The following is a 20,030-nucleotide window of genomic DNA, read 5'->3' as shown; positions in this document are numbered from 1 at the left end:
ACTCAACTGCTTTCAAACATTGCCTGAGGATTTCAGTTGGTGGCTTTAATTTGCAGAATAATTTGCATTACACTGAGAGCCTAACCGTTTACGTGTCTGAAACCCACCTACAGGCCCACACCTTTTCCTGCATCCTCCTGTTTACATGGTGACCTGTTTCACACCACTCTTGCTTCTACAGTTTCTTTTCAGTTGCATACAAAAACTAATATTCAGCAACAAGCATATTTAAAAATGATTAATTTAATCAATCCAACAAACCAATTAAAATAAATGAATTAGTTTGTTGGATTAGATGTGATATTCCAGTGATATTCCCAGAAAAAAAATTCTGCATTTATTTAATGAAAAGTTTATGTTATATTTTCTGACACTGATGTAGAAAACATGTTTGAGTTACTGTAAGTTTAAAATGTTACCGGTGTTATTTTATGCTTTGATGTCTGCGAAAGAACCAAATGTTCTCCAGTATGAAATGAGAAAAACTACCAAGATTAACAACTCAGAGAGGCACAGAGGCTGCATCTATTAATACAACTTAAAATTCACTTTTGTTACTTTTACTGTGTATTTTTACACAAATATTCTTTTGTTTGCTTGTTTACTGTATTTAAAAATGTGTGGTGACCAGTGCAGGAAAACATTTTCCCTGACTTCACATTCTGTAGGTGCTGTTAAGACTTAAAAACTCTCCTGCTTTTGAAATTAGCATTTGAAGAGTATTCACTCTGTTGTAGGAGAAACTGTTCTAAAGTGTTTTTATTTTATGACTGAAGAAAACTGCAAAGATTCCTGCAGGTCAACATGTCAGTACAAAGGTCACCACAAACACACAAGCGAAACAGACATTGGTGGGATGTGACAAAAACTACCACAAATAAAAGCAAATGCAGCTACAACAAACCCCTAATTATTCATTCAAACTGGTAGAAGGTTATTGATTCCTTTGAGGTTTTTAATGTTTGGAGTTCTGGAGAAAGCCTGGAGCTCAAAAAGATACGTGTTGTTCATTAAAATTGAAATGATTACTACACATTATTTCTTGAAAAACCTTGTGGATTATTGGAATAAAAAGGAGAATACTATAGGGGACTACATTTTAGTTTCCTTTCATGCTAATTGTATTTACCTCGCAGTTTGATCCAGCTGAATAAGTAAATTGCAAATTAATCCACTCAAAAACATAGAGTCAACTGCTTTCCAGAGCTGACTGATTTTCAGTCAGTGGAATAGTTTACATGACAATCGGATCATTCTGCCTCGCTCGATGTTTCTGAAACCACCTGAAGACCCAACCTTTTCATTATCTTCTTAACTGGCGTCGTACAGACACGTCTGACACCCAGCCCTGGCAGATGGGCGCCCTCTCTCAGGTTTCTCTCTGCTAAAAGGGAGTCGTCTTTCCCACCAAGCGCTTGTTCATAGGGGATCATCTGATTTCTTGGGTTTTCTCAGAGATACTTTACTTTGGGTATAAACTATCTTAATGTTCATAAATCTGATTTTAACGACATTGAATTGATTTGAAATTTTGCCAGTTACATTTTTTCCAAGTTGCTCAACTCTTGAACTTTCCAAAACAGTGAATGACTTTCTTTGCATATCTTCAGTTTTTACTCGTTCATAAAGGAGCATTTCTCTTTATTAGCATTTCAAATGTTTTAGCATATTTAGGTAAACAATTGAACGAGGTATTCTGAACAATTAACATTTGCAGATTCAGAGGCCACACAACATGAGCACAGCATAATTACAACAATTTCTGAACACTGAAGCCTCCTCAGGCTCCAGCTCAAACACCTGATTCTTGACTTGAATTGTTTGATTTGATAGTGTTTGAAGTGTCCTGTTTCAAAGTAGGCCCACAATTTTCATTATTTTTGTTCTACAATATTATCAGAACAACAAAACATGATGTAAAAAATGCAAAATTAAAGAACCAAATAATTATAAAAACCAACTGCAGAGCAGCCACTGACCATCACTGACCATTGAGTGACTTTGTATAACTGCCACATTACACAGCAAAAAGGAAACATTAGGTATGAGGTTTATGACAAATGTATACTGTGAGATCACTCACCAGGCCAATTATTTGATTTTACACTGTTTTGATTTGAGTTTACGGCTCTGTGGAACATAAAAGTTTCGGCATCTGATGATTATTCTCTTCAGTACATCATGTCAACCAGTTAACCTTAGAAAACTAGTCCTGTTAGCTCTCAGTGTCAGTGAGGAATACTCTTTGAGAGTTCTGGCAAAATACTTAGTAACTTTCTTTACAATTGCAAGCTGTTAAAGGAAGCAATAAAACAGAGAGTGAAGTGATATAAATAAACTACCACAGCTACATCTTGATGCATTTTCAATCATCCAGGTAAGTAAATCTCCAAAAGTTGATTCTGTTCATCTAGACGTAGCGTTCAGATGAACAGATGTAATTATGCTGTGCTCATATCACAGCTACAAACAGGTAAACCAAATCTTTCTGAGAACCTAAATTGAGGAGGACCGATTTTGAATTTGCAAAACGTCAGGTTTGGCCCCCGGGGACATGACATTGACATCTGTTTGTTTTTTTGCTGTATAATCAGCTATTTCCATAAATGTACCTTCATTACAAAAATGTTTTGAATAAAGTCCAAATCAAATGAGAAAACCTGTAAATAGAAGTTGCAGATCAAGATGTTAGCCCGCTTTCTATCACACCATATTTCTTACCTTTGATCTTGTATCTGCACTAATCTAATTAATCTGTTGATTAGAAATATAAACTACCACATCAGCAGTTCATTGCATTAACTCAGCAGCCACACCTACTAATAGTTGAAGAATAACAATAAAATCCATTCAGAGCCTCTCACTCAACTGCTCTCAAGCACTGATTAAATATTTTCAGTCCTTGACCTTTTAGTGTGGAGTCCCTGACGTTACAATCAGATCATTGCTATCCTTTTGTGTTTCACAAACCCGTCCATGGACCCATCTCTTATCTCTTTGTTTTGTGATGACATGTCCCACACCTCTCTGCTCTTTATCTGTTTGCAATTTATCCGCTGCTGGATTCAAAAAACAGATATTGTTTCGTTTCTTTCTTCTACTTTGTTTCATGTTGGAAGTATATTCTTGAAAAAATATGGTTTATAAATAAACTGTGCTGACTTATTTTTAGCTTTGGTCAAACTGAATAGCAGCATCAGTTCTCTAGAGTTTCAGTAGAGCCCGACCAGACTGGACTATGAATAAAATAAGGCTTGATGAGTTGAGGAAATCACAGTATTGAAGTGAAAGCACTGAAACTAGTAAAATAATAAAATGTATTATCTTAGCATTTCTGATACAAAACTAATAGTTACCCCTCCACTAGCTGAAGCAGATGGCTGCCCCTCTCTGAGCCCAAATCTGTCTGACGTTTGAATTTTTACATTGCAGTTTAAAGTGATTTGCATTTGGTTGGGGTTTTTTGGCAGTATAAAAAGAAGAAAAGTTAAAACAACATCCTCAATAACAGCTTTGTACTGAAAATATGTGGGGCTAATTTAAATGAGCGTTACTGCTAGAAATATCAGGCACAGAAAAATGACCACTATGACTGACAGATTCAAAAAAAGACAAATTTATGAGACAAAAAAAGCTGGCAGGCAGCTGGGCATAGCAGGGGATGTTAGCTCAGATCAGAAGCCAGCTCACTTTAATGAAAACGAGCTTGCAGTTCTCTGAATTTTCAAAGTTAAAGTCACAAATGAAAAGAACACAAACCTAAAACAAAAGCAACACAGTCAGCCGCATGAGAAAAATTAAATGACAACAGTTCTGTGCTGGAAATGTTAAGTAGAGCTGAAAAAAAATGACACCTGTAATTAGTCTATTTTTAAGAAACAGTCCCAATTATTTTACTTATTTTACACTCTAAATAAATTCAGTCTTGGTGATAATTTCATTAAGTGGGTAAAAATTTTGTATGATAATCCTCAGGCGTCCATTTTGTCAAATGGACTGAAATCAGATAGTTTCCCATTGTATAGAGAAACGAGGCAAGGCTGCCCACTGTCACCTCTTTTGTTTGCTATTGCCATCGAACCGTTAGCCGAGGCTATAAGGACGGCACCTGATGTACGGGGCTTGCAAATCGATTATGAGCATAAGATCAGTCTATATGCAGATGATGTTTTAATATTTATTTCTGATCCAGAGACATCAATACTGGCTTTACTTAACATTATTGATACATTTAGTCAATTTTCTGGTTATAAAGTAAATTTGACTAAGTCGGAGGCTATGCCAATTGGGAGCCTTAATTCAGTGCCAACTGGACTGTTTTCTTTCCCCTTCAAATGGTCCCCCACAGGTTTTGTATACTTAGGGATATTTATAACTCCAAAATTTAAACAAATGTATAAAGCAAATTTTGTCCCTCTGTTCGAGAAGGTAAAGCAGGATTTGGAGAGATGGAATTCCCTACCCATTTCCTGGCTAGGACGTATAGCTTTGATTAAGATGAATATTTTGCCTCGACTGTTATAGCCTGTTCAAATGATTCCAGTTATATTTTCAAATAGGGTGATGAAGGATCTGAATGGCTGGCTAAGCTCTTTTATATGGAGCAAACGCAGACCAAAACTTAAGATGGCTACACTGCAGCTCCCAGGTTCAGTAGGGGGTTTAGATTTACCAAATATTAGAACATATCAATTGAGTACTCACATGTGCTATATTCATGACTGGGTCACAAATAATTTACACTCTATCTGGTTGGGGATTGAAACCTCTCTTTCAAAGTATCCATTAAAGGACTTACTGTTCTTTAAGAACTTTAAAGATATTAGATTGAGCTGTGATAATCCAGTCACACTTAATACACTTAAGTCCTGGCGATCAGTATGTCGAATTGAGGGAAGGTTGAAGTTAACATCTGTGTTTACCCCTATTGTGAATAATCTTGACTTTCAACCCGGAATGTTCGATATAGGTTTTAAGGAATGGAAGAACAAAGGAATTCACAGACTGAGGGACTTATTCTCCGACAATGTGGTTATGCCATTTGATCAAATGGTTGAGAAATATTCTCTCCCCAAACATGACTTTTTCCGTTACTTACAGATAAGGCATTATATCTTGCATAGAACTAACTTTAGTGAGAATCATGAAGTCTCTCCTGTTGAAAAATTATTATTTTTAACAGATAAAGAGGTACCTGTGAAGATATTTTATAAGGCTTTATATTCTGTACCTTCAGTGATGTCACAGAGGCTTAAAGGCACATGGGAAAAGGAGTTAGGTATAGCAATTGATGATAAAGAGTGGAAAGATGTCTGGAGTTATGCCAAATCAATCTCAGTTTGTAATCTTACCAAAGCAATACAGTTAAAAATCATACACAGAATGCATATATCCATATTTCGCAGACATCAGTATAATCCTACCTTTTCACCCATGTGCCTCAAATGCAAGACAGAAATTGGTACCCTAATTCACAGCTTCTGGTCATGTTTGAAATTGCAAGAATATTGGTCTAATGTGTTATCTGAAACGGAGAAGATTTTCTGTTGTGAATTGGAGATGGACCCTGTGTTTCTCATACTGGGCCTCCCCAGCTGGCGGTTAATATCCAAGAATAATAGGAGATTGTACTGTGTTCTCACCTATGCGGCGAGGAAGAATATACTACTCCAATGGATTAATGAAAAAGCACCAACTATTAAAGGTTGGCAAAGAGTAGTGTTGGATCTAGTCCCATTGGAATACCTTACATGTGTACTGCACTCAAAAACAGATCAATTCTTTAAGGTGTGGGAACCATACTTGAATTATGTGGAACCTGATGTTTCTAATATTATGTTACAAGGATTCTCTTGAGTGTTCAAACTGCAACGTATTGGGACTACAGCTATTGTACTGTATTGTATTCTTTCTTTCTTTCTTTTTTATTTTTTTAGATGGACCTGAGCTGGTGTTTTGTGCTTAGTTATCAGTCTGTTTATTTGTTTGTTTTTGTTCTGTTTTGTTTATTTGTTTATTTGTTTGTTTTTGTTTTTTATTTATTTATTTATTTTTGGTTCTGAATTGTACACTTTATTATGTTATGCAGTTATGTACTATTTGTGAAAACAGAAAAAACTAATAAAAAAACATTATTAAAAAAAAGAAAAAGAAACAGTCCCAAAATAAAAGGAAAGTAAGCATATACTCAACTATGTGAACCTGAAAATTTTGTCCTGCTTTTTTGCAAAAAAAATTAAAACTTTTCTGCAAGTTGACTAATCAGGGAATTATGTCATTGATTGTACTGTTTTCAGTTTTACAGGCCATCACAAAAACTACCTCATTATGAACATCTCTAAAACAAAAGAAATGAAATGATTTCTGAAGATTCAGGTTTCCTCTCCAGCCTGTGAACGTTTGTGTGGTGGACATAGAGGTGGTAACACAACATAAATATCTAGGTTTACTCCTAGATACAAACTAAACATAAAACGGCAGAATCGCCTCTATTTGTTAAGGACACTAGGATCTCCTGACATCCGCAGTAAATTGCTGCAGATGTTCTGTAATGGCAAGTGTGCTTTTCTATGCTGTGGTCTGCTGGGAAGACAGCATCAGAAACAAGGATGCAAGGAGGCTGGGCAAAGTAGTGAAGAAAGCTGGCAGACTGGACACACTGCGGGTGGTACAGGAAAAGAAAAACATCAGTACTGGAAGATCATTCGCACCCACAGCCATCAGGCTTTTTAATTCTCATACAAATAGGACACGAGTTATGTCAGACACTCAAGTTTCCCTTTGGGATCAAAAAAGTTATTCTCATTCTTATTAATGCAAATGTTCTGACAGAAAACCAAATGTTCACCAGCTGGACAATGAAATGAAACTTGACTTTAAAACATTCCAAGAATTAGCTAATCAGAAAGCCAGCAAGCCTTAATCTCCTCTTTTGAATTCACTTTTTAATAACTTCTGTGCCCCTCGTCCTTTCTTTTCTTCAGTACATTTTTATTTGTATTTTTTTCTATTCCTCACACTGACCAAATTTTCTCACAGAATGAATAAATAAATAGACTTCACCAAAGGTAAAAACAAACAAACAAACAAAAGTTGGAATCAGCGTTGCCAAGGAGTTTGGCCTGGTGGTCACGTGACTCCCATCCTAGAATACCTGTGAAAAGTCGCTAAAAGTCAGATTTCTGAGGCTAGCTATCACCTATTCATTTTCTGTTCATTATATTCATTATTTATTTATCGAAATTGTTTCTTAACCTTGTTCATAATTATTTAGTTATAACTTATTTTATAACTGCGTGATTATTAGTCAGCGAATGTCGCTTTGTCTAATTGTTAGCTAACTGTGCGGCAGAAAAATGGCGACTAATGGTCGTGAGGAGGAAAGCGCCGCTGCCGCTGCCGATGCTGCGATCTGGAGGCAAAGGCTGCTCAAATGCTGGAACTTTGTCCTGGTCAACAAGTTTTTGTTTCTAAGTCTGTTGGGGGTTGCTGGTGGTAAGTGATGACTGGTTAACCCACCAGTTAGTTTGTTCTGAGCGGTATGGTTTTGTGTTGCTGTTAAATGTATTTTAATTTCACTTTATTGTGTTTATTCCAGGTTGTTGTTTAGCTGCACAGCTGTGTGACTAAATGTCTGTGAAAGTGTTTCATAAATACACTTACAGGGTTAATTTACTTCTGATGCAAGTCAAACAGTATGAGGCAAGTCCACAGGCTTAATCACTGAATTTTAATCAGGGTAAATGGGAACTAAAATAACGTCAATATTAATCACATAAAAATGGTGAGACAGCTCAGTAATTGTGTTGTTTTTTATTTTCATTTTATTTTAATTAAAATACAGCTATAATACAACTTTGTCGCACTTTACCATTACCAGATACACATTTGCGCATGCGCCAGTGGTTTCTTTAATTCCTTCTTTTTCTTTATGTTGCTAACAGCTGTTATTTAAAATGGTTAGCTGGTCACACGATCAAAACTCTTTTTTGGCATATTTGTTGCAGGTGAAAATCCCAACAGGCTAAACAGCTACATCTGGTGGGCTAATGGAGCCATCGCAGGTGTTTTCACCATTTCCACTGTTGACAGTTGAAAGCTGCTGATGCCTCCTTGCTGTTGAAATAATTCAAATAAAGTTTAAATGGGAACATTAGAAAAGATTGCTCCTGCAATTTATTTACTAAAATTAAATATTACAATAAAACAGAAAGAATAAAAAAGAATTACCAAATAAAAAACAAATGTGCTAGTTTATACCAAAACAGCACTATTTTTTTTTAAAGTGTAAATAAAAATACTTGTTGTTTGTTTAAAAAAATCTAACAGACACGGTTTACACTGATGATTCATTCAGAGTAACTTTCATTTTTATCCAAATCTTTTGCAAAGTTGTGGGATGAAAAATTAGCACACTGAAGGCTAAAAAACAAAAATGAAGGGGTTTCTGTCACAAGAAGACTTTTGTGAATGAAAATGAGTTTGCAGTTTGTTGTTGGCCTTAATAATATGATTGAAAGGAGGTGTTAGTTTAAATGTGTGAGTTTATTAATAACTTTTAACCAAGAAAAGTGTAGTAATATTGATCCTTCACTAAAAATAAACAAAAAAATAACAATCAAACATTTACTTGTAATTTGGCAGGGTTTTTTTTCTTTATTAGGATTGTTTTGTTTTGTCTCTTGTTTATAAATTAAAACTTTCATCCTGAAAATTTCTTGTTTTTTCACAGGTGTCATTCTGGGCTTGATTCTGAAGACCTACACACATTTAACTTCAGTCACCCGGCACTACATCGGCTTTCCTGGAGAAATACTCATGCGGATGCTTCAGGTGGTTACCGTTCCTCTTATTGTAACCAGTGTGGTTGTTGGTAAGTTGCATGTTTTTGTTTCCCTCACACTGTTAACTGGTTTGGCAAAGTTTTGGCAAGTTATCAAATATCCAGACAGACCTGTCATCCATGTGACCAGTGAGTAACTATGTTAAAGATGGTATGTTCATATCCTTGACCTGGTATAGGATGGGAGAGGTTTGAGAATTTGAGAAATGTGTTTAAATTGCTTGTGTTGGTTTATATATGTTCGTGTGTGTGTGTGTGTGTGTGTGTGTGTGTGTGTGTGTGTGTGTGTGTTTAGGTGTTTCTGGTCTAACTGTCAGAGCATCCAGAAGAATTGCCATTCGTGCAGTTATATATATTATGTCAAGCTCACTGATAGCTGTGATCACAGGTGAGACAAATGTTTCAGATTACCAACAATTATTAATTATTATTAATTAATCCACTTTTTAAGTGTGATATTGTTAGGCCTTTTCAGGAAAAAAAATGCTTCTTTGGTTTCACCAAGGGTCCACTGAGAGTTTAACATGACCCAAATTCTTTCAGCTCCAATCAAACAATCAGTGTGGATGTTCTCCCATTACAATAATATTTAACAAGATTTAGTTGAATTAAAAGTTATTTCCAAAAGAACTAAGATGTGCATCACCGCTTTACTTTGAACATAAACACAGACAGAAAACTAAATATGAGTAACATTAGGGGTGACCGAAGTTAGGTTCACATCTAATGACCTTCCCCATGTGGCTGGTTATAGAGCTGTGGTTAGCTGTGCTAATATAGACACATTAGCAAAGGACAAATGTTTTGTGATGGTTAAATTGTTCTCAGTAAAAGTGCTTGTTGAAGGTCACTGATGGGCCGAGACAAAGACACAGAAAATGGACCAAACTTCAGCCAGAGAAGTTCTGACATGATTCTTGTGCAACACCTAACAATTTGTTGCTGGGTGATTTGGACGATTCGCCATGAAAAAGTCCTGATCCTAAGCTAAATGTCCACAGTGAAATCCTACCTGAGAATGATCCTTTTCTTCTTTCAGCTGCTCCCTTTAGGGGGTCGCTATAGCTGTTCCCATCTCCCCTGATCCTCTTCTTTCACACTAACCCCCTGCATGTCCACTTTGCCTACATCCATGATTTTTTGGAGAGAGTGATTTATTTCTGAAGCATTCAGGACACTGTGAGCCTCTAGTGTCGACTGTGAGTGTTTTTTTATAGCTTAAATATGTGCTTATACATGAATAGTGCTGATAAAGAGCTGCAGAGGCAGAGACAGGATGATCCCCTTAGCAGCCAGGGTAAAACATCTGTGCTTTGGACCAGTCTTGAATTGTGTGTCGTAAACAGGATCGATCATGTCATCCCTTTTGAGCACCAGGTATTATGGTAAAACCATAAAGGGAATAAAACATCTGTACAGTGATGTACATTCTTGTTCTTGATTCCCATCCTCCCTATTCTGGTACACTCCTCCTGAGTCTTGAATTGTGTATTAAAAATAATAAATGACAGATTTAGTGATATTTTCATAGGAATGATATTGGTCGTGATTATCAAGCCAGGAGTCATGACCATTACTGAACATGGCAACGATTTACCACAGTGGGAAAATATTTTTTCTAACATGGCAACCTCTACGTTGAGGATGAAGAGCCAGAAGGTGAGGAAGATTTCTCCACCGTCGATGCCCTGCTGGATCTGTTAAGGTGGTCTCTCAGACATCATTTCATCCCTCCAGCTGCTGATACTAGATTTCTGTTCTTCTGTTGTTTAACGGAAGGTTTTCAGATCTTCTGTCATTCATCATTAATGTGTGTGAGCCCAGAGTCGAAACCAACTATTATTCTTTATGTTGAAAAAAATTTCGGCAAATGCCCGATGGCCAGTCCAGCTATGAAGCCAGGAGTCGACTACGTTGATCAACAAAATCATCAGGCTGGAATTTCTGTTCTCCAGGAAGGTTTTTCAGGTCTTCTGTCATTCATCATTAATGTGTTGAGGAGAAATATTCTTTATGTGAGTTTTGGCAAAACATCAACAAAATTCACGCCATATCCTTGGGTTGTGTTTGTTTTATATTTGGTCGACATTTAAAAGATTAATGAACGAGCTTTCTTGCACATAGGAACATGGTCCCACAGAACTTGATTCAGGCTTGCTTCCAACAGGTATGATTCAGATGTGCGCCTAACTTTCTCGGGTTAATATTCTCTTATCAAGATGAACATGAATATTTTTTATTTGTTCTCGTAGTACAAGACTTCCATAGTGGTGGTGCAAAATGAGGATGATGACCAAAACTCCACCGTGGGAATGATAAATGTTTGTGAGCTGATCTGCAGCATTACAGTCTGAGACACGCGAAGTTATTCTGAGACCATCGTTGTTTTTGTGTCTTCAGAATGCAACAGATGTGCAGCTCGTGGGCCAATATGTTGAGGGAACCAACATGACGGGCCTGATCATTTGGGCTTTTATTTTTGGCCTCGCCATTAACAGGATAGGAGAGACGGGGGACGCCCTCGAGGAGCTCCTTACTGTCATTAATGAGGCCACAAAGAAGATTTTCAACATGATACTGGGGTAAAATGAAACAGCTGCACATAAATTTGCTCTCTCTATTCCATTTTTTAAAAATCATTTTAGAAACGCATCACAAGTTCTGTAGTGTAACGTGTGAAATACATGAAACAAACATTATACTAATCTGTCTATTACAGTAAGAGTATTGACAGGATTCACATATTCTTTCTAGAATATTATTTTGTTATGAAGAGCTTTAAATGCATTTATGTATTGCAGTTTGTTCTTATTTGTTCTTATTCTGTCAGATCATGTATGACTGTTGCATACAAGCGATCTCAGCAGATTACCTGCTGAGAGTAAATGATGTCAGTGATCCTGGCAGAAATTAAATAAATTACTTTCAAAAGTAATTTGCCAACACTGGTGATGAACCTGTCTCATTAGTGCGCTGACACCAAAGTGGAAATGTGATGTGCCCGTGGCCCAGTCACTATTTTACACCCCGCGAATGACTGGATACTTGAGTGTGAGTTAATTTCATGGCATTAATTAATCATTTTTTTAAAGATTTGGTTTCTGTTTTCAGATATCTGCCCATAGAAGTGCTATTCATGGTCACAAGCCACGCTGTTGAGGTTGAGGACTGGGAAACTGCTCTGAGTCTTGGAAAGTTCATGGGAGTGGTTATTTTCAGGTATGTGCACCTTAACAGTGGCTCCTCTTCATGTGGCAGCATTTGAAAACTTGATGATCAGTTGTGGGGCGTTTAACTTTGTGTAGAGGAACTGGTGCTTCCTTTAGATGCCCTGAAGGATGATTACAGGATAAAGCTCTGGACCCCAAATGTGCAACGTCAGTTTTAAGGAAATATGAACATTAACCACCAGATAGGTCTGTTAACTCAAAAAAAAGTCTTCTTTTGGGGGGATTTTGAACAATGGAGATATATAAATCCTTCAGTTGAGTCTCATTGTTTTTGGCAGTGAGAAACTGTACTTGGTATAATCACAGTTGGTTGTGTATATACTGTTTTTTCAGGCTTCTGATCCATGGCCTGGTGATTCTGCCAATGATCTTTTTCATGTTTGTGAGGCGTAACCCTCTCCCTGTCATGAGAGCGGTCACCCCGGCCTTAGTCACTGCAATGCTGATCTCATCCAGGTAAGACACACACAGAGGGTGGTGTTCTGTTGTAATCAGAGGCCGAGTAAGTTCAGATGTAATCCTGGGTTTACAGGCTTATGAAGGTGGTTCACTTTTTCCTTTCTGGCTTGAATTAGGCTGTATTTATGTCACATTTTTCCATTTTCTCAATACTGCTACTCGTGTTGCATCCAGTTTCTATTATTAATTTCTGACATAGTCTGACCTTCTTTGTGAAATATGTTGGTGTAAGTGAAGCCAGATAAAGAAAAGGTTTTAGCACAGGCCCCACAGCTGACCGAGTAAATATTTTATAATTCCATAACTGTTTAAGCACTAACAAAGGATGTTCTGTGTCTCATAGCTCTGCTGCACTACCCCTCACGTTTTTGTGCTGTGAGGAGAAACTGAGGATCAACAGAAAAGTCACTCGCTTCATGCTGCCCATCTGCACCAACACCAACATGAACGGAAGCGCCCTTTACGAAGTGGTCGCAGTAGTTTTCATCGCCCAGCTCAACCGCATCAATCTGAACTTGAGCCAGTTAATTACCATTGCGTACGTCAGTATTTCTGTTGTTTCAGGCCTTTAGAAATGCATCATGCAGACTCTGAAGAGTCTGTACGGTTTGCTTTGGTGTGCAGTGTGACAGCAGCAGCCACCAGCATCGGCGCAGGAGGGATCCCAGCTACAGGAGCAGTGACCACTCTCTTTGTTCTGACAGCGGTCGGCCTACCTGCTCAGGATGCCTCTATTCTGGTGGCTGTAGAATGGCTCCTGTAAGTTTAGCTTTCTTTTCATTTTAATGTCTAACACATTACTACTGCTGCCTCTTCACATCTTAAAAATTGTTTGCTGTGTTTGTGTAAAGTTCCAAAGATCTCAGCGAGTTCCTGAAGTCCTGCAAGGTAAACCCCAAGAATCATTACTTAAAACACAAAGGAAGGACCACGAATAATGCAAAGAGCATGAAACTGTAGTGATATTAAACTATAATGTTGTTTTGCGTATGGAGGCTATCCCGGCATCAAATTATCCAAGTGTGTTGCGTCATAAATCCAGTTCTGCATTTTGTAAGAAATCAAACTCTTTGACTCTTTTTACAGTTCAGCGAGTTGTGATGATTTTTTAATGATGTATAGACCTCTGCCTTCAAAGGTGTGCATGAATCCCTGTGAGCACTACGGGCACGCTTCGACTCGTTAAACTAAAGACATGCCACCATTCAGTTGCTTGTAGACCACCTTTAGCAGCAGTAACTTGAAGTGACTGTTTTCTGTGTGGCTTTATCATCTTTAGTGTCACTGTGGAGGAATTTCAGCCCACTCTTTTCAACAATGCCGCTTCAGTTCATTCAGGTTTTCAGGCATTCATTTATGCACAGCTCTTTTTCAGCCCAGTTTTAGCTGTCGGCAGATGGCCTCACATTCGACTCTAGAGTAGTTTGATATACAGAAGAGTTCATGGTCGACTCAATGACTGCAAGCTGCCGAGGGCCTCTGGCTGCAAAACAAACCCACATTTCGGTTCATATTTGTATTGATGTGCTATGTTTAGCTGTTCATGTGTTTCAGGGTTAAGGCTCATTATCAGAGTTTAGAAAGAACGATTTGCTGACTGACTGCGTTCTGTGGTCATTCTGTGCCTTTCAGAGATCGATGCAACACCGTTGTCAACGTCTTTTCAGACTGCATTGGCGTGTCGATCATCTATGAAGTGTCCAAAAAAGAACTGGAGGAGCATAGACAGGAAATGATACAGTAACTATGATGACTTCCTTTCTTTTTAACCCTAAGATTTCCTCAGAGGTCCTCAAGGCCCATTTAGGATTTGTTTTTGTTACGATATGATAATTTAGCCTTTTATGAAGAAAAAGGCTGAACTGTATTAGTTGTAGTCAGGAGTTCTGCAGCCTTGAGAGCTAATAAACTAGAACTGGAGATTCCTGACTGATTCTCTTTAGAAGATGGAAATCTGAACGGAAACCCCCAATGCGAAAATAGAGTGAGAGGATGGAAAGAGCATTTTTAAAGTTTAAATGAAAACTGTTCAGCACAAATAAAACCACCTTGAGACACATATATAGACAATATAAAAGATGGACATACATGCTAGCTTCCCAGTTCAGACCCCGATGCTAAGTGCCTTGAATCAGGAGTGATATCCGTGGCCACAAAATAATTTCCAGGCCGGTAGAAGCCTGAAAAAAAAAAAGGCCTTTAGCTCCCTCTGTGAACTCAATAAACACGCCCCATTATAAGTTTACAGACTCGGTGGCTAATTTCAGGCCATACTGAACAAAACTTGTTTTATTTTGTCATTTTTTGTTATCCTAAAAGCGATGATTTCACCGTGCGATTCCCCCCTCACTCATCACACTGGGGCTCGAAACAGAAAATGCCTCGACTTGGTAACAAAACCTCACTAACCAGTAGGCGATGTCGCAGCGGATACGTCCATCTTTATACACACTTTGTTCATGTCACATGTTTGTGAGATGGAAAATGTTTACAGTTTGTTTTAGATCTTAAATGACCACATCTTACTTTTCTTTGTCTTTGCTAGGATGGATTTCAGCAACGCTGCGGACGTTGCCCCTGACCAGATCCAGGTCCACTTCAGCGACAGGGAATCGGAAAACGAGTCCCTACATACCCCACCCGAAAATCCATTCTCTGAATTCAGTGATGCAGCGGAGCAGCTCGACCCAAACCCGTCATCCTGAGACCCAGTTTTAATGATTTAGTGATGAGTACAGTGCAGCAGTGGATGTGGTACAAAAGCCAGTTGATCTGTGTAAAACTCAGAATCAGAATCAGATGGAATAGATGAGTCTTGTTAAATAATCTCAGCTGTATATACTTCTATTAAATTTATGTAACAAGCTGTTGAAAGTTATTGAAATGTATTTAATCTTGATTGATGGAGTAAATCTAGTTATTATTTGGGTTAGAATAAAATTCATACAATCACTTTTGGCCTCATTTTCATGCCAGTCTTCTGCTGGCACGAAAGTCTCTAAAAATCCAAATGCAGTCTGAAATTATGTTGAATTTTGGGTTTATGCATTACGGACATCATACACGTGTTAGAAAAAGATCACTGGCAGAGAGGGAGGCTGATACTGAAACTGATCAGAATCCTTCAACAGGAGCGAACACAAAAAACAATGCTGTAATATTAGGACCACTCTGGTCTTTCTGGTCCATATTTTCGTCTTTGTGCATTTATAATACCAAATTTTCTATTGTTATTTTGAGTTACACAACAACAATAGTAGAGGTGGATGAGTTTAAATGCATGGGATCAAACATCCAAAGGAACAAAAGGAAAAAAAAAGTTGTAAAAGATGCTCGGAAAACTGAATGTAAGCAGCACAGTCTGGTCTTTTTCTGCTTTCCGTTCTCCCGTTAGGGGTCACCGCTGCAAATCATCTGCCTCCGGCTCACCCTGTTCCTAACACCCTCCTCTAGCACACCAACACTCTGCATGCCCTCTGTCCATAACTTCAGTAACCTCTGTGATCTTCCTCTCCTCCTCCTGCTGGGGAGCTCCATATTCACCAGCCTCGCTATTCTCACCTCCACACTCTCCCTCTTCTCCCTTTGTCTTCAGTCATCAGTGCCAAAGTTTACAAATTTACACCAACACCTTAAATGTGTCATGCATGTGCACATCTGCAAAACTTACAGCTGCCCAGGGTTTGTGACATTGTTGCTCTGATTATGTCATAGCCAGATGGGCTCAGTACCATAATTACAGGACCTGGTCCTCAGAGATCCTGAGATCAGATTCACCCATCATATTTTAAAATATTTAGCAGTTCGGTGACTCATATTAATATATCCCTTAATCTTTTCCTATTTTTTTGGCCATAGTTGGAGTGAATATCTGACTTTATGGATGATAATGTGTTTGTTTATGTGTCTGCATGTTCGGCTTTTATTCTAACTATGAAGCACTTGGGTTTTGAAAAGTGCTATACAAATAAAGTTATTATTATTATTTTTATGTTAAAGCAGCTACAACTCTAACTTTATGCCTTACCACAAACCAAAAAGGTGGAAAAACAAAAATTAGCCAAAGTGTTAGTGGTGTCCCTCAACTCACCTGTGCTCAATAAAAGGAATGATAAAAAAATAAAAGTCAGAAGATTACGGCCAAAAATTTGAACAAGTTAAAAAAAATCTTAATCTTCAGGCTGCAGAGACTCAAAGATTTCAACAGAGCAATTACCGGTTCCCTCAACACGGGGAAAGCTAAGCACATGCATTATTTCGCTATCCTCTCAGGGCATCTCACAGGAAGTGCAAAGTCAGGGTAGAGTAGCCACAAGAGAATAAAATCCAAAACTAAACTAAAATACTAAAATAGAGCAGATACACTGAAGACAGTGCACTGTCACTGAGGAAACACAATATTTTCAGGTCAGTGCCAGTCACTTGGGTCAAATTTAGGACCAACATACTGACTGTAAGAAATAAGAGATCTACAGTAAGTCCTCATTAAAACCACAGTAAGTGGCAGCCTTGAGGGCATACGTCTATACCTCTTTCATTTTGTCCCACCAGTTACCTGACTGAGGCTGCTGTGGCTGAAACGCTCTCAGGATGTGCTTCCGTAGTTGGCCCTAAGTTTCCTATACGAATGATCCTTCACCTCTGACCTCTGTAAACAGTGCTGAGATAAGGTTTGTGGGCTCAGTCATACATTTTGATTTATTATGAATTAAACTTATATTGTTTATTATCATACCAAAATGGCAACGCAAAATGCTCATCTCCTTGCTTCGAAATGGGATCAACTGGAGCCAGCCTCAAGTGGTCACTGGAGGTACTTCAGTTTTTGGCACAAGAGGCTATGATGGCTTTTTGCGGTTTTCCTCTGTGATTAGCTTGATGTCATTTTAAAGATGCAAATGCAGCAATTACATATCTTCATGTGAAACATGAGACAGTTTTTTTCTCATTAAGCAGGGAAATGAAGGCAAAGTCAGACAAACTGATAAACTTTATTAAAAAAATAAGTATAAAAAGTCATACAAAAGACTATAAAGAGAACATTTAACTCACAATAATCAAAAGGCACAAGTAACCAACTTGATAAGCTGCACACTGCACACACTGCAGCCTGTTTGGTTTTGTTAGTTCAAAGCTTTCAGAGCAATAGGCAGGAGCCGCCATAAAGTTCCTACCAAACCAAATCCAAAGATTCATTTAGTTCACAGCATTTAAAAAAAGATCTGAAGCCCTGACAGGAAACAACAAATCTGTGCTGCTGGAGTTTTAGGTGGAGTCCTCCTTCCAGCGAACATCGACTCCACTCAGAGGGCATCCAGACCAGCTCTGTTAGCCCTCCTTCCACCAGACCTCCGCAGTCCTGGATCAAAGCTGGCACCTCACAGAGTCAGGATCCTGGACCGATGTGGCCTTGCCTAACCATTCCTGCAGAGCAGACGATTTTCAGGGTTTAAAAGCTGCTTCAGGGAGTCTCAGTCGTTGGCAGCCAGCCCGAAAAGCTCCAGCAGCTCCTTGTTGTCCTCATCGATGAGATCAGCCGGCTTGTCCCCACAGTTGTTCTCCAGCTCGGGGTCGGCACCCAAGGAGAGAAGATAGCTGAAAGAAAGATAAACCGTCGTCAGTGAAAGAGATCACCATGCTTCAGTGTCAGGGAGCGTGACCTACATCTGTGGAGCCACTGTAAACAGCTGCCTCCAGCTGGCTCACTGCGATTCATTTTGCTTCCTTGGATTTGCATTGCACACAATCTTCCCTTAAGCTAAACTTCTTAACTATAGAGGAGAAAGTCTCGATGCTCACCGTGCGATGTGTGGGAAGCCATCACTGCAGGCCATGTGCAGAGGGGTCCATCCCTCCTCGTCTCTCTGGTGGATATCTGCTCCATACTGGACCAGGAGCTTCACACACTCCAGGTTCCCAGACAGGACGGCCTCGTGGATTGCAGCCATTCCTGCTCAGAGAGGAAAGCAGGACACAGCGCACTGAATAAAGTCTGAGAAGAAACATTTCTACTAGTATAACTGAACCTTTCATTCGTGTTGCTCTCACCGGAGTGGTAAATGGTGTCGAGCGTCACTCTCTGGGCTCGGATAAAGCGTCCAATCCTTTCCAGCTCACCCTGTCGCACGTAGTCCTGGAAAAGGATGTCATTAGGGAAGTGGACACTTCGGATTGGCTTCAGAGAAGCAGCGCCTTTGCAGGTGATTGGGACGTCCTGGATGCAAGGTTTGATTCCCAAGGTCTGGGATGCAGGGCAGTGATAGTATTTCATCATGGTCTCTGCAGAAGTTTTCAAATGCAGCAAGTAGAAAAAGATCAGTCGGTCTGTTCTCAGCGTGGCTCTCTCGCTGTCTAGTGAAGAGTTCCTCTGAAGGGCCGGCCTCCCCGTGGGTCTTTTTATACTCTGTCGGGCTATTTTAGGATGCAACACCTCACAGATCCAGTGGCAAGATTTGGAAGATGAGTAGTCCCTCTGGCAGGCCTTCCCACTGGCCTGTCACAAGCTTCACGTCTCCAGACATTACAGCCAGTAACCCTTACCTCTGCTGTCACCCCCACATGCCCAGATGCTGTTCACTTAAAGATAGCGGTGACATCTTGCCAGCTGAGTGGGAGGGGGTGGGGGAAGATGGAGGCTTCTAGTAAACACCAGGCTGTGTTGGTGGGGGGTCACAGAGGGGTAAGGTTGCTGGCATGTGGAGGCTGTTGACCAGTAACTGCCTGACACAAACAGTCAAGAAAGGACGACTGTCATCATGGTCATCATTATGTGTAACACAGGACGGGTAACTTCCAGATTACTGAGGTTTGCATCATCCTCTTTATCAGTAAGGCAGCGCTGTCTTCTTCAGACTCCTTAAATGTGAAGATTTGCTTCATTTCACTTTAAGCTGTTTTCGTCTTTCCAGCTGTGTGATGCTAAAATAAAATGGATGGATTGCCTTGAAGTTTTGTTTAATGATCATCTCCAGCTGAAAAATCTAAACAAATTTGTGAAGTCCTCTGACTACTCCTCTTTTAAATTTGTTGGTTTTTGTAAAATGTTTCTCATCAAGTTTGGTATCGAGCCTGTGGCGGCTCCTGACCCGTTATATTTATTTCCTGGTATCATATAGAGTGACAGAGAAACACTCGATGCATTATGGGAACGCCCCAGCAGCCTTAACCTATTGCAGAACAACTAAGGGATGGTTCATGGTCACCTGATCCAGCCTTAACTATAAGCTTGATGAAAAAGGAAAGTTTTAAGCCAAATCTTAAAAGTACAGCCTGAAAACTGAAGGTGATACACTGATTATTTAAGACCTTGTATGCCAGGAGAAAGATTTTAAGTTCTGGTTTTAACAGGGAGCCAATGAAGAGAAACTAATATGGGCAAAGTAAGTAATAATAAATAAAATGAAGTAAGCATCTCTGCTTAGACAGCCTCCCCTGTGACTTGAATAAATGATGGCATGGATGAAAGGATGGCTGGAGAAATAAAGTAGAATAAAAAAGGC

The 20,030-nt window shown here is 39.1% G+C and overlaps 3 protein-coding genes across 3 annotated transcripts; 2 read left to right on the top strand and 1 right to left on the bottom strand.

The window, feature by feature from the left end:
* Nucleotides 1-7,162: 7,162 nt before the first annotated feature.
* Nucleotides 7,163-10,435, top strand: LOC120440655 (excitatory amino acid transporter 3-like; the record flags this gene model as incomplete). Its single annotated transcript, XM_039613522.1, has 4 exons — nucleotides 7,163-7,494; nucleotides 8,732-8,872; nucleotides 9,138-9,230; nucleotides 10,374-10,435. Coding segments are annotated over exons 1-4 (435 nt in total), but the record flags the coding sequence as incomplete, so codon positions are not given.
* Nucleotides 10,436-10,481: 46 nt separating this feature from the next.
* LOC116331492 (excitatory amino acid transporter 3-like) lies at nucleotides 10,482-15,438 on the top strand. Its single transcript, XM_031754199.2, has 10 exons — nucleotides 10,482-10,547; nucleotides 10,967-11,009; nucleotides 11,095-11,163; nucleotides 11,243-11,424; nucleotides 11,954-12,061; nucleotides 12,406-12,528; nucleotides 12,875-13,069; nucleotides 13,156-13,290; nucleotides 14,164-14,271; nucleotides 15,077-15,438. Exons 2-10 carry the CDS (start codon nucleotides 10,971-10,973, stop codon nucleotides 15,234-15,236), a joined length of 1,119 nt encoding a protein of 372 aa, XP_031610059.2. The 5' UTR covers nucleotides 10,482-10,547; nucleotides 10,967-10,970; the 3' UTR covers nucleotides 15,237-15,438.
* Nucleotides 15,439-17,503: 2,065 nt separating this feature from the next.
* Nucleotides 17,504-18,885, bottom strand: ppp1r27b (protein phosphatase 1, regulatory subunit 27b). Its single transcript, XM_031754238.1, has 3 exons — nucleotides 18,580-18,885; nucleotides 18,331-18,481; nucleotides 17,504-18,126 (listed from the first exon to the last, which is right to left on the bottom strand). Exons 1-3 carry the CDS (start codon nucleotides 18,803-18,805, stop codon nucleotides 18,003-18,005), a joined length of 501 nt encoding a protein of 166 aa, XP_031610098.1. The 5' UTR covers nucleotides 18,806-18,885; the 3' UTR covers nucleotides 17,504-18,002.
* Between the last annotated feature and the right edge of the window lie 1,145 nt (nucleotides 18,886-20,030).

Source organism: Oreochromis aureus, linkage group 6, assembly GCF_013358895.1.
Source record: "Oreochromis aureus strain Israel breed Guangdong linkage group 6, ZZ_aureus, whole genome shotgun sequence".
Taxonomy (NCBI): Eukaryota; Metazoa; Chordata; class Actinopteri; order Cichliformes; family Cichlidae; genus Oreochromis; species Oreochromis aureus.
The sequence above is the reverse complement of the archived record's forward strand: the minus strand, read 5'-3'. Positions and strand labels throughout refer to the sequence as shown.

Coding starts and splice junctions, on each gene's coding strand:
- LOC116331492 (XM_031754199.2), top strand. CDS start 10,971: ATGGTCCCACAGAACTTGATTCAGGCTTGCTTCCAACAG. Junction 11,425..11,953: donor ATTTTCAACATGATACTGGG/GTAAAATGAAAC, acceptor TTCTGTTTTCAG/ATATCTGCCCATAGAAGTGC. Junction 13,291..14,163: donor GTGGCTGTAGAATGGCTCCT/GTAAGTTTAGCT, acceptor TGTGCCTTTCAG/AGATCGATGCAACACCGTTG.
- ppp1r27b (XM_031754238.1), bottom strand. CDS start 18,805: ATGATGAAATACTATCACTGCCCTGCATCCCAGACCTTGGGAATCAAA. Junction 18,482..18,579: donor CGACACCATTTACCACTCCG/GTGAGAGCAACA, acceptor CTCTCTGAGCAG/GAATGGCTGCAATCCACGAG. Junction 18,127..18,330: donor GGCTTCCCACACATCGCACG/GTGAGCATCGAG, acceptor TCTTTCTTTCAG/CTATCTTCTCTCCTTGGGTG.